The 14,300-nt window shown below is 33.1% G+C and overlaps 1 protein-coding gene across 3 annotated transcripts; it reads right to left on the minus strand.

Annotated features, from left to right (window-relative positions):
• Positions 1–1,248: 1,248 nt before the first annotated feature.
• LOC149536173 (disease resistance protein L6-like) lies at positions 1,249–13,016 on the minus strand. 3 transcript variants are annotated; one of them, XM_089803626.1, is made up of 6 exons: positions 12,391–13,016; positions 4,393–6,764; positions 2,614–2,788; positions 2,240–2,324; positions 1,867–1,961; positions 1,249–1,764 (listed from the first exon to the last, which is right to left on the minus strand). In XM_089803626.1, exons 1-3 carry the CDS (start codon positions 12,891–12,893, stop codon positions 2,775–2,777), a joined length of 2,889 nt encoding a protein of 962 aa, XP_089659752.1. In that variant the 5' UTR covers positions 12,894–13,016; the 3' UTR covers positions 1,249–1,764; positions 1,867–1,961; positions 2,240–2,324; positions 2,614–2,774. The 3 variants fall into 3 exon arrangements, with proteins under 3 accessions (XP_089659752.1, XP_089659751.1, XP_089659750.1); XM_089803625.1 differs by having other exon boundaries at positions 2,179–2,324; XM_089803624.1 differs by having other exon boundaries at positions 2,179–2,324; positions 3,703–6,764.
• Between the last annotated feature and the right edge of the window lie 1,284 nt (positions 13,017–14,300).

Genomic DNA, 14,300 nt, shown 5'->3' on the forward strand with positions numbered 1-14,300 from the left:
CAATGTGGACAAGTCATGTGGAATAGATGGCTCTTTGACGTCCAGACATTGTGAAGCTAAAAGAATAACCACCTATTCTTTTTCATCTCTATCTTGTGCCTCTGGTGAAGCTAGAGAAGAATGAGATGTTTGAATATACCCTTTCCTCCTTTGATCTTTAGTTTTAGTCCTTTGTCTAGTTCTGAGATACAGAAACCGTCTTTCTTTTTCCCTTCAATTTGTGATTTTTTTCCCATTGGACCAAAATGGTTGCAATCAACGTCGGCTTTCAACTTTATGATTTATCCTTTTCAAACCCCTACCTTTCAGCCATGCATTTGTATTCATTAGGATGGCCTGAAATCTGTCAAATATAGAAGTGGACTCCTTTTTGTTTCCACTAGATAGGAGGAGGGAGCTTCTAAACCTGACTAATATGGTATTCCGGATCCAAAATTAGATCATCATCCTCAACCCCATTTGGAATAGGGACTAACGTAGACCTATGATTTGCTACAAGGTGAGCCAACATTTGTCCATCTTGATCACTTTTGTCTCATCCTAGAGATCAATCCAGACATCCTCCATGTGATGAACATGGACGAATGTCCTCTTCATCTTGGAGTTCATGCCTCTATAGTCAAAATCTGCCCGGGATTTCAATCTTCAATGTGATCAGCTGAAGTTCATTCTCCATGCATTTGGCCTCAGGAACCATGGTTATGGCATACTTGCTGATTTGCAGAGGATTTTGAGAGAAAATCCCAAATCCTGGCCTGTGTGGAGTAGTCTAGTATGCTTGCACAATCATGAGTTGCCTGGTCAATTCCATAAGGATGATCCTATCAGTAGGATACCCTGGTAGAGTATAAGGTTCTACTTGAAAGTAACCAGCCTTCATGTATGTGAAAGTTGGGAATTGTAGGAACAAACACCCATATTGATTAACCTTCTTCCATGCCTCATCTGATACTCTTTCCTTATCAAAGTGACATTTGAAATGTACATAGAAGGCTTCGTGTACCCTTTTGTAATGATATTTGCTTTGAGTAAGGGTAAGTTGTTCATAATAGTTCCAAATCGGAACTAAGGCCCTGTCTCCCTTGGTAGAGAGTCCCTTGGATGAAAAATAAATATATTAAGGAACTGGATCCTTTACAGTCCAGGCAAAAAAGCACAATAAGGTCAGTACAATATTTATTTGGAAAACTTAATGGCTATTTTGTGGCTATCAAACAAATATAACCCATTTCTCAAGAACAAACAAGGAAAAAAGAATGTACCATTTTTTATTGCAGAGAAAAATATCTTTAATATTTCCATCTCTCATTCCCGAGGGTGCTGACATGAACTTTGAAAAAGGCAGTAATTTGCCTTTCATTTTAACATTTTGAATAGCAATGGCCTCAACTATTTTTCAGACCTATAAATTACATTGATCAATACTTTGCATGATATACAGAAATACAGTCAAATGCTACAGAGCACTTCAGTTCAAAAATATATTTGAATTAAATCTGCCTACCTGCATTGGAAAATAATTTAACCTCCACTATTTCCAACTTCTAGGCATGTTAGATACATATGGTGTTTTAGTCGGTTGGAAACATTCTAACAGAGATTTTATCTTTCCTCTTTCATCAAATGAAAACCTATAAGAATAAGGCTGATGTGTGGCTTGAGACAGATTGAAAAACTGCCAGCTTCTGAATAAAAGATTACTCTGTGCATTGGTGATTTACAGCCTGATAGTGGTGATTGTATATACTATAAATACTATGTCTTCTGTAGAAAGACAAATGGAATCTAGTCAGGCAAAAAACAAATCTTAACCATGAACCTTGAATGACAAAGTCAAATAACCTATTTTTTTGTTACTGAGATTACCTACTCGTCTGGAAGATGGACAAATGTGAATGTTCTTGCAGACAAACATGACAACTGTCTCAGAGTAGTCTTCTTGCAGTGGCCGCAAGGCTGGCCTGATATTTTTTAATTTTCCAATTATTCAGAAATATACCCAGGAAAATTAGTTCACATCCAACTAAAAAAAATTTGAAAACTCAATTGCAGTGACCATAAATAAAATCAGATGGCCAAAACTAAGAAAATTAAACATTTGTATTTGCATGGATTTCAATATATATAGTCTAATGTTGAAGGAAGAAATTAAAAATATAGAGAGCTGGTAATGTTTACCCTTTGAAATTTTCTCTTTTCTTCATTTTATGCATATAAGTTCATGCAAAGTAGAGTTTACCATTGATCATCGTAATACGGTTGATATGATGTGGACTATAATCTCTCACCCTCTAAAATTTACTACCCAAGTGAAAAGGCATCCCCTGCAAAGTCATTTATTATCATTTACAATTTGTTTCAAATTTAAAATATAAAATGTGCTTATATTAATTTTTAATAATTTGCATTTTATTGATAAATTCAAGAGGACATGTAAATAAGACCTAATTAACTTTTCATTTTGGAACAAAAGAGATATATGCTAATAGAAAACAGTGATTACAATAATATATTGTAATAGAGAGGGCTAAAAACATAGAGAGCTGGTAACATTTACTCTTCTTATATATTATTTTCTTAATTTTATAAATAAAGTTTATGCAGAGTACATACCATTGATCATTGTAGTCGTGGTATGAGGTTGAATTTAATCTGCCATCCTCCAAATCTTTAGCAACCCAGTGAGAAGGCATCTTCTGTGGATTCATTTATCATCATTTGCAGTTGTCTCAATTACAAAAAGCTTGAAGGTGCATGTATTAACTCTTAATATCTCAGCATAATAAACCTGAGAGGACAAGTAATGGGTGATTTCAAGTAAACTTCTAGGCAGAAACAATACTTCAAAAATTATAAGAAGAATTAAATAATTAGTTTCCCTTTATTTAATTTAAGATGAAAAAACTTTTGATGTTATGGATTTTTCTTTCCCAAATTGAAATCCTATAAAAGAAACGCAATCTGATACATCAAGTGATGTTATTCAATTTTCTACCCAAATTTGAAGACAAATAAAGAACATTTAAACTATTCTTAAGCTTCTATTTAAGAAGAGGCCCCATTAATCCATATTTGAATAATCATAGACTTCTCCCAATTAAGCACAAAATACTCAGACATACATAAATTTGCTTTAATGACTTTTACACTGAGAAAGGCATTGAGATGTACACTCTCAAACCTCACACATTTAAAACATTTGAAGGTTACTCATTTCAAAAACTTCTATTCTGCAATTTCTCATTAGGTCTATAACTATGCATACCAAAATAACAGTGGTTGGTTCGTATACAACAGAATCGAGGAAAAAGTGAGATGCAATGTAACATAAAAAGTAAGCAGCAACTTTAAGATTGGAAAAAAATCAATGAGAAAGGTGACTGGTTTGTTGGAAAAAGGTAGCACCTCCCTATTAAATTCTACCAGACAAGATTACAATTTAAAAGTTGAGGTACCAATAAATACTACTGTGAGTCAAAGAACAATTGAATTCTAGCATGCTCAAGGTTGTATTAAGATATCTATAAGAATCATATTACTATAGATTAACAAGTGTAAAAATTCAAGATCTTCTGAATCAAAAATTTTGCAGAGAATGCAGTGTTTTGCATTCCTGTACAAAAAGAGCGAGACATAAAGTACATTCCTTTAAATCATTTTCAGCATTCAACATTAGGCACTGAAAATTTAACATTTATCTACCATATAAAAGGAACAAAATTCTTTCAATTATGCCCTGGCAAAACCAGCAGCTCCATCAGAGCTACAGCTGAGGATAAAGTCGTCGATGGAAAACGAGCCAAGCCAAATGATGGATGGACTAGTCGCCAAATAGGCTGATGGCTCAGTAGTAGAGCACACTGACAGAAAACAGATAATCCTAAATTTTATTCCAACTGATCTATCAAACAGTTTCAGTCCCAATCAGAGTTTTGGGTGGTTTACAATGGTGTCATGAACACTCTGGCAACCCAAAGGTTTCCCTTCTGTTTTTTGACTCTGAAAAGTTGCTAGTGGTATCTATAAGACTTTGTAAGCTGGTGTACCCTTCCAAGTCCAAGTATTACTGCAGCTGTGACAGGTTACGAATGGTGTCAAAGAGATTATTTAAGTTTATACATATTCAATCTTGAAGAATGCAGCCACAACCACTGCCAATGATATCAGAGATGTGCTTTAAGTTTTCACATTCATACAACCTCAAATACTGCAGGTGTGGGAGGTTGCCAACATTTATGGGAAGGTGATTTAATTTCTTACAACCAGACAAATCCAAGTTCTGCAGCTGTGACAAGTTGCCGATGGTATCAGGGATGTTAATTAAATTTATACACTTTCCCAAGTCCAAGTGCTGCAGATGAGACAAGTTACCAATGGTATCAGGAAGCTTACTTATCTTTTGACAGACAGATAAGTCCAAGTGATGCAGCTGTGACAGGCTACCAATGGTATCAGGGAGCTTATTCAAGACATAACAAAAGCTCAAGTCCAAGAGTTGCAGCTGTGATAGTTTGCCAATACTATCAGGAAGGTTAAATAAGTTTGTACACTTTCCCAAATCCAAGTGCTGCAACTGTGACAGGTTGCCGATAGTAGCAGGGAGATTATTTAAGCTTTCACACCCTCTCAAATCCAAGTGCTGGAGCTGCAAAAGGATGCCAAAGGTATCAGGAAGTTTCTCTAAACTTGCACAGTCTCTTAAACCCAAATGTCTCAGCTCCAACAGTTTGCCAATATGATCAGGAAGATTATTTAATTTTTGACAACCAAACAAGTCTAACTGCTGCAAGTGGGCCAGATTGCCAATGGCATCTGGAAGGTTATTTAAATTGTAACAAAAATTCAAATTCAAGTGTTGCAATTGTAATTGGTTGCCAATGGTACTAGGAATTGAATTTAACTTTCGACAACCAGACAAATCTAAATGCTGCAGCTGTGACAGGTTGCCGATGCTGTCTGGTAGTTTAATTAGGTTGGCACATCCTCCCACATCCAAGCACTTCAGCTCTGATAGGTTGCCAATGGTCTCAGGGAGATTATTTAAGCTTTCACACTTTCTCAACCCCAAGTGCTGAAGCTGTGACAGGTTACCAATTGTAGGAGGCAGGTTATTTAACCTGTAACAGAAATTCAAGTTCAAGAAGCGTAGCTGTGACAGTTTTCCAATGGTATCAGGGAGGTTATTTAACTTTTGACAGTCAGACAAGTTCAGATGCTGCAGCTGTGACAGACTGCCAATAGTATCAGGGAGCTTATTTAACATTTTACAGACAGATAAGTCCATGTACTCCACTTGTAACAAGTTGCCAATGGTATCAGGGAGATCATTTAGCTTGTGACAACCAGAGAAGTCCAAGTGTTGCAGCTGTGATAGGTTACCAAGAAGAGAGAAGGTAGAAAGGCCGTCAAAGTAACAATCATAATCTAGTAGCATAATCTTCAACTGCCAAATGCTACCAACAAATCTGGCACCATGTGACTTCTTTTTTGCTCTCTTCATCCCAGTTGCAAAGAAACAGCTTTCCAATCTTAACCATATCAAACTTGGAGGAAGCATGCCTATCATGTCTTCTATTGTATTTCCAATATGCAGCTTCTGCAAGTGAAGATAGCGAAGGCCAGGTCTGCATAACATTTCAAGCCTTTGCACACTATCTCCATTGAACCGAAGGCAAGAGAAATTGATGTTGTTGGATATAGTATTTAAATGGGCAGCCTCCCATAGACGTGTCCCCTCTTTTTCTTTTCCAGAAATGATTCTCCCCATATCTCTTAAATGGTCATGCATATCAAATACACCTTTATCATCAATCTTTATGAGTAATTTCATCGAAAGATTAGATATAGCAGTGTCTACCATCTTGTACTGAGATTTCCAGAAAATCATGGGACATGTTTTGTCTTCACTAACAAAGAAGCAGGCAATGTCCAGAAATATTTCCTTTTCCTCATCACTAAGAGCACTGTAACTAACGTAGAGCACTTTGTGAATGTCTGGGTTGAGAGTAATGTTGTGAAGAGCATCTATCCAGCAACCTGTTTCATTCTGCTTATCATACAAGAAGGATCCAATCACTTCCAGTGAAAGAGGATGCCCCTTGCAAGCTTCCACTATTCTTTTGGACAGATCTTCGTAGCCTGGACTTGGAGATGCTCTCAAAAAAGTGTGCCAACTAAATAACTGGAGACCTTCATTTATCTCCAATCCGCCCATCTCGTGGATGCATTCGGATGATACTCGAGCAACATTGAGAATGTGCTTGTCTCTAGAAGTAATAATAACCCTGCTACCAGGGGCCAGCCAATCCCCAGCCAAAGCACTCAATTGCACCACATCATCCACATCATCCAGAATGAGAAGAATGCGTTTTCCTCCCAAACGATCTCTCAACAAAGATTTGCCTTCATCAACACTGTCCACTTCTACGCCATATTTAGCTACATCTTTAAGAATTTTTCTCTGCAATTTTGTAAGGCCTTGGCCATCTGCAGCAGTGGCACGGACATTAAATAGAAAGGAGGCAGCGTTGAAATCACCATAAACTTTATTGAACACGGCCTTCGCAACTGTGGTCTTTCCAATGCCACCGATCCCCCATATTCCAACTTTAACCACACCTTCCACAGAATTGAGATTTAATTTGGGGATGAGATACTCGGTCACGCTTTCCAGTCCCACAGGGTGCTTGGCAACTTCTAATGGCACTCTGTCAAGTGTCTTAATCACGTCATTCACCACCCTCTTTACCAGCCGAGCTTCAAATCTGCACATTCCTAATTTTGTTACAACCAATTGAAAAGAAATGCAAATCAATGTTCCTAATTTTGTTCAATTAAAAAGAAATGCAAGTCAATAATGGAATTACAAAAAATACTACTCAATTTACTTCTCTGGAAAGATATGAGAAAAAGTTAGAATGTAAACATTGAAAGGAAGGTCGTAGCATTGATTCGAAGATTATGAAAGGGCATCTAAGGAGAATATGTTTATGCTATGAAATAATCTAGAACCAAATAGTAGAAGCGATTCTTAATTGATTTGTGAAAAATCTCTGTAGTACTGAAGATTGAGGGTTGGCAATTCGAAAGTAAATATATCCAACAATCAATAGGAGGTCTTAGGTTCGAATGTTAGCCTGGCCAGACCCTGTTGAAAATGAAAGCATTTATTGTCTTAACAATCGAAGACACCATCTCTATATGAACTAGCTATAATCCGAAAACAGCTAGAACAGTGAGACTGAGAAATTTCTTGTCAACTCCTTTGTCCTTAAAAGAGAATAATCATGAATACTGGTTGGTGGGCACTCCCTGCCTCTACACCACAAAAGGTTTTGAATGTTACAGTTATAATTCGCTGTTGCCCCTGTCTGTGCTTGATTATACAATGTTCCCGAAGAATCCTATTGGAAGAACTGTTTACCAAGAATCGATAACAATCTGGAGGATTTCATCAATTAGCAACTCAAAAAAATTGTGCGTGCGTCAGTAACTTCACTTCCAAGGGTATACCAAAACCTATAATTGTTGATTCAACAGCTGGGTAATGCTCCCAATTGATGGAGACTGAATTGGAGAGCTGCCCTAGCCATTAATTCGAAAAAAAGGAACTGCAAGAAGTTGTGGCGTGGATACGAACCTGACTTTGCCAAAGATGATGAAAGTGGATCGTGGAGGCTCGAATGTGAAACCAACCAACCGAGAAACAAACCAATCAGCAAATAACTGGAAAAAAAAAATTCTCGTACGGTTGTTTCATTTCCTCTAATTGCTACGAACAACTGTTTCTATGCTCCTTTGGAACTGTTCTTGTTTATGTCTTTTTCTTAAACATTACGGTTGGTGGTATGCTGGTTCCTATTTGCTACATTCTTCCTTCAAAAAGCAAGAAAGGATATTTTTTATTTAATTGTTGTAATAAAAATTGTTAGTATGGCATCATGTCACTCCTCAATCAAATCAAAGAATTTAAAACATTATATGAAACTTCAAATGTTTATATCATTTTCTAATTTTTTATTATTTTATAAATCACATTTTTCATCCATTTTATTGGTCCATACTATTTTTGGTGGGGGGAGAAAATTAATTTTCTTCTACAAAAATACAAATATTTTCTAACTTCATCTTGTATTAAATGAATGCATTAATTACAACTTTATCTTTCCACATTTGTTGATAAATTTTTTTTTCAATCATTTTATCTTCCACCTCACACAACATGTCTAATCACTATTAATTCTCACTAACAATATAATTTCAATATGTTATATCTTTGTATTTGAATTTCTAATTTTTTTAAAACTTTGATTTTTTAATAAAAGTAGTTAAATTATTACTATTATTTTACTTCTGTAAAAATAAGTTAAGCAATATTATTTTTTAATTATATTTTATAATAGTGTTTGTAATATGTATAATTGATAAGTGTTACAATTTGTAAATTATATCATTTATTATTATTAATATTTTATATTTAAACAATTTATCATTTACTTTAAATATATTTAAAACTTAAATATATATTTTAATATTAAATTAATAATTATATTTTACATCAAAAAAAATACTAAAGGAAATAACTACAAAAAAGAAATAATTCAATTCTAAAAGGTATGTAAATTATTATTAAGTTTTTATAAACTATGTATTAAAATTAAATAGTTATATTCTATTTCTTATTTATTACTTCATATTTATTCATCAACATCAAATTTATATGTATTCATCGTTGAGGGAGTTTTTCCAACTACTTATGGTTCTCTAGTAGTATGCATAACATGCTTAAACATATAATGTGATACTCCAAATGCTTCATCACTTCTTCAAGTTCTATAATTCAGATATTGGTATGGATAACTTTCCTCATTGCACATATTTTAAGTTGTCAATGTAGAAGGTGCAAATTTGTCTAAAGCATATGTATTGATCGTAGTATGATATTAGGTAGTTAGTGTCATATTGGGTACTTTGGCCTCTTATTCTTGGGCTTAAATACCCAAATATATAATAATATAACATGAGAACTTAATAACAAAATATGAGTCATCCTATCAGATCACAAGTGCATTTCTAGGAAAAAATTAATGCATTCACAATGTTAATTTAGAACTATTTAACCTTATTCTCACTCATCTACACCTCTACAACCATTATGTGTTAGGCAGGAACTATGACGCATCGCGTCTCTTGTATGTAAAGGGTTTATATGAGAAAGTTGATCTTATTTTGTTTTATAAATCTAATTCAATTTTGATGATGGAAAATCCATTTCTACATGTTATAAATGTCGTGATGGTTCTTTTGTGATGGTTATTTTGTCCAATCCTTATATGACTACTCACATTGTTATGATGTGGGATCTAAATAGAGTTTCACAAATGAGAAGGTGATGACTATAGTTCAAAGATTTCATTTGAAACTTTCCTTCAAATTGACTTCAATCTCCCATTTTGCTTGAATTTTCAATCCTTCAACTATCAAGATTGGATTAGTTTTAGGCCCTCTTCATAATTATGGAAATGCAATTCAAATTTGAATAAATATGATTTTGCATTGATTCTCTTTGAGTTTATCAAGGAATAAAAGGTGTGTGTTCCCATTCCAAAAGGTTCTAAGTGTTCCTTATAGCAAGGAAATAAACAACAATGAAGAAATAGATGAAATAAAGGAACAAGAATTCTTAATAAAATATCTTCAAAGAAAAGGAGAGGATCATGATAAAGCTTAAAACTTCTAATTAGAAGGTCTTACTACAAGACATGGAAGACTACCTAAAGGTAATGTGGTAATTGAGTTGAATGTTGTTCTTTAACAAAGTACTAGCACATCAAGAAGCCTGTGTTAATTATAAATCAAGAAAACTCTAGTTAATGGAGGATGATCTTGACACCAAATTTTTCCACAATGCTACCATGCTCTGTAGATCATAAATTTGTATTGATTCAATTAGGAACTTGAAAGATACAGTATCATCATTCCTAAATAGAAGATATCCAACTAGAAGTTGTGAGTCATTTTTATAATGATTTGAGGAATATTAAGGCCTTAGATTTGCACAACCAGTCTTTCTTCTTGCAACACATTTTGAATTGTCCCTAAAGAGAACAAACAAATGTTGATGGTTCCCATTAGAAGGGAAGAGATGAGGGACCTATAATCTTTCAAATGAACATGGATAAGTCACATAGGCCTAAAGAATTCCTAATGTGTTTTATCATAAGTACTAGCATATCATGGGAGAAGATCTTTTGAAGGAAGTTGAGGATTCATACAAATGTGGGAAATTTTTAAGGACACAAATTTATTATTTTGGTTCCTGAAAATTCCATCATAGAAACTTTTTAGACTTCCAAAGATCTTTATGTAACACCTTCTACAGAGCAATATCTAAAATTATCACAAACCAACTCAAAATTATTTTACATAATAAAACTGTTGAAGATCAAATTGTTTCTCTCTAGATTGGAATATCCTCAATAGAATCATAATAACCCATAAAATCATCCACTCAATTATCTCCACTAACTATAGTAGCATGACAACTAAGTTAGATTCTAATAAAAGTTAATCAAGTGAATTGGCATTTTTAAATAGGACACTAGTAGATTCGACCTTGATTCAATTGTTGTTGAGCTAGAACCACTAGTGTATCTCTTGCTCATATATTTTTTGGTTGATGGTAATCCATGTGGTTTCTTCAAGTCCACATGGGGCCTTTAGCAGGGTGATCCCACCTCTCCCTTACTATTTTCATCATAGGAAACTGTCTCTAATGAATGGTAAATTTGGCTTCAATTCAAAGTGTTTGAGCTAGATATGCAATTGTATATGACTTGTATTCTTTTTTTGTTAACATTTGTCCACATGGTTTCTTTGAGTCTACATGGAGTCTTTGATAGGAAGACTCAATATCTCATTCTTCTATATCATCATATAATTTTGGCAAGTATTATGCATTAATAGTTCGTTAATGTTATGTAATGTTTTATATAGACACTTGGTAGATATGTTGTGGCTTTTGGTCAAGTAGTGAATAAGAGATATCAAATATTATTTTTTCAATACCAAGTAAAATATTTGAAGATAAACCATTGTTTTATTGGTTTTAACATTAATGAATTACCTAGCAAGTATTTGGAAATGTCATTTTTCAAGGCGTTATTTAGAACAAAACTATGAGAAAAACAATCTCTAATTGCAAATCCAATACAACTTATAGAAAGGTATATGGTTCACTACATTACATTAAAAAATATGATTGAAATGACTACACTTTAATTTATGTCAACTATCTAATTGAAAAACAAAGCAGCTCCAAAATAATTTATGTCAACTATCTAATTAAAAAATAAAGAAGCTCCAAAATAATTTATGTCAACTATTTAATTAAGAAATAAAGCAGCTCCAAAATAATTTATGTCAATGATTAAGAAATAAAGTAGGGAGTAATATGGAAGGAAGTATAAAGAATTTTTATTGGAATTGCTAAGGAGACAAAATAATCTCCTTAATTGAATGGGATATAACCTATCAAGACAAGGAAAATTGTGGTCTCTAAAATAGGAAGATAAAATACATTTTATGAAGGGAAGCTTGTTTTGAAAATGTTTGGAAGCCCAAGATATAAGATGAAGTCAAACTTTACAAGACAAAAAGTATTTAGAGTCTTCAAGAAACAATTGCAATCAATTTTGATATTGATTAACTTTCTTTTGACTTTGTATATTAGAATTATTAATAATTAGAAATGTGTTTCCACAATCTATAATATTAATATTTTGTTTCTGAATTTAAATTGTCTGTATCTTTTGAGCTAAGGTTTTGGGTCACAATAAATGAACCATCATTACGACAAAAGAGCAGCAAGGAAATGAAAAATGATGGTTCATCTCCTTCTTATTATTTTTGCTCCGAGGATGGTTCAAAACATTAGGTCAAAAGATACACAATCTAAATTCAGAAGCAAAAAAATTAATTATAATAAATATTATTTTAATGAAAAGATATTAGATAAAAATAAAGATAAAAACTGAACTGCATTGAACTTTGGGAACAAAATGCCGAATTTATAGTTTACTGTCAAATAGAAATATGTATATATCTTAAAACAAAATATACTAATATGGACCGGAGACCAATCTCAGAGATATCCGATAAAAAGGGGATCTAAGCCAAAAATCTTGCTGAAGCAAAATTACCAAATTACCCCCAGCTGAACTCTGCCGGACTTCGGAGAGGAAAAAAAAGGCCTAATTCGGAAAAATTAAAAAGCCCAATTAATAGTTCACTATCAATGCACTCAGCAGAAGGAGATTGGAATCTCGCAAATTGGAAAAACAGAGGTTAATTATTTATATAATTTAGAAGAAACTGAGGTAAATCACTTACCCTAGAGTCATATCCATGAACCACCCCGAGCAAGAACAGATCCGCTGAAGGGCATTCTTCCACCCGTCAATCTCTTCTCCTGTGTACCGATCTGAGAGCCCGTAATGCCTCAAAAATGAGATCTTGTAGGGACTGGAGTCTTTTTCAGGATGTCTTACATGAGCTGGCTCCACATCATAAAAGAGGGGAATTATCAAGCCATCTGTGTTCGCCATTGCAGCCGCCTCCTTGAGACACCAAGCTGAATCTGCATAGCCTTTGGAAAATATAGGAATTCTTATGGCACTGCTCTTGATTGCTGCTTCTAAGCCCATCCCAATTATTTCCCCCTTCTCCAATTTATGGCTGTCTAAAAACACATGCAGTCCTGCTGCTGAGAGAGCTTCATAGAGATGGTCTACCAGAGTTTTTCTCACATCTTCTCCTCTAAAACTCAGAAACACGTGATAACTCTTATCGCTTTGGAACAGAATTTTAGTTGTGGGAGGCTTGAATTCTTCCATCTTAGCACAAAAAGAATGGCAGAAAGGACTGAAACCAAAATATGCAGAAGTTAAAAATGGTAATGTCCATTTTAGCTCTACATTACTTTCTATTTCAATAGCGTGTTTCCACCGGTTTTCTGTCCTCGTAATTGCCAGGACATTTCTAATTCAATCAGAATTGGATAATCTCAAGGGGACATTTGTATCGCTGATGTTGACCTGCCACGTCGGACTATTAACGACAGCGCAGAATAATTACAAGTTAGGAACGAGGGACGTACACTTTTTAAATTTTACTCCTCCTCCGTCAATGCTCAAGTCACTGTCAAGAGTCGATGATTGATTAATTTGCCTCTCAACATTCAATGACGAGCACTTAGATTTTTGTGGCAACGGCTATCCAGCCAATTATTTCGACTCGTCGGGTATGCCATGCCGTTTATCTCCGTCCTCCTTCCGCCTCTCCTATACCATCAGCCATGCACGGATCCCACGATAGAATATAATAACAAAAACCGTATTGCATTTTAAAATTTGGAGTTTGATTGAATTTTTCTATGGTAAATTAACGTACCTTCCTTAAAATTTATTCATATTTAATAGATTTAATTAGAATAGATTTTTATACTATAAAATAGATATAAAATTAAATTATAATTATTATATTTTAAATTTAATATATTATATTTGATGCAATTAAATTTATATTTCATTATAATTTATTTAATATTAATATTTAGTAATATATATATATAATATTATAATATTACTAAATATTAATATTAAATAAACATTGGTGGCATTTATTTAATATTAAATAAACATTAGGGACATTTATTTAATATTAAATAAACATTGAGACATTTATTTAATATTAATATATATTAATATTAAATAATATAATATATTTATATACTATTAATTATATATATAATCAATTTGATAACAATAAGTTAAATATTTAATAAAATTATACTCATAAAAATTAATAGTATATTTACATTATTATGAATTTGTAATATTATATTTTGTAAAAATAATAATTATTTATTAGTATCTCATTTAATAATTTTTTTTTCACTAATAAAATAAAATGTGAAAATTTTAATGTAATTTTGATCTACATAGTTACATAGTTGCTATCATGTTATTTTCTTATACTTATAAACTGAATTACAACTAATGATCATACTACATGATCCATCAACATGTTGATCTTTACTTTATTTCTAATTATTGCTTCATCGTGATGATCATTAGTTGTAATTCAGTTCATAAGTACAAGAAAATAACATGATGGCAACTATGTAACTATGTAGATCAAAATTACATTAAAAATTTCACATTTTATTTTATTAGTGAAAAAAAAAAATTATTAAATAACATACTAATAAATAATTATTATTTTTACAAAATATAATATTA

Source organism: Cupressus sempervirens, chromosome 10 (assembly GCF_028749045.1).
Source record: "Cupressus sempervirens isolate cs-2001-9-10 chromosome 10, ASM2874904v1, whole genome shotgun sequence".
Taxonomy (NCBI): domain Eukaryota; kingdom Viridiplantae; phylum Streptophyta; class Pinopsida; order Cupressales; family Cupressaceae; genus Cupressus; species Cupressus sempervirens.

Excerpts from the sequence above, each read along its gene's own strand:
- LOC149536173 (XM_089803624.1), bottom strand. The coding sequence starts at position 12,893 with ATGGAAGAATTCAAGCCTCCCACAACTAAAATTCTGTTCCAAAGCGAT. Across the intron at positions 6,765-12,390 it reads TTCATGGATATGACTCTAGG|ATTTGAAGCTCGGCTGGTAA; the intron begins GTAAGTGATTTA and ends AGGAATGTGCAG.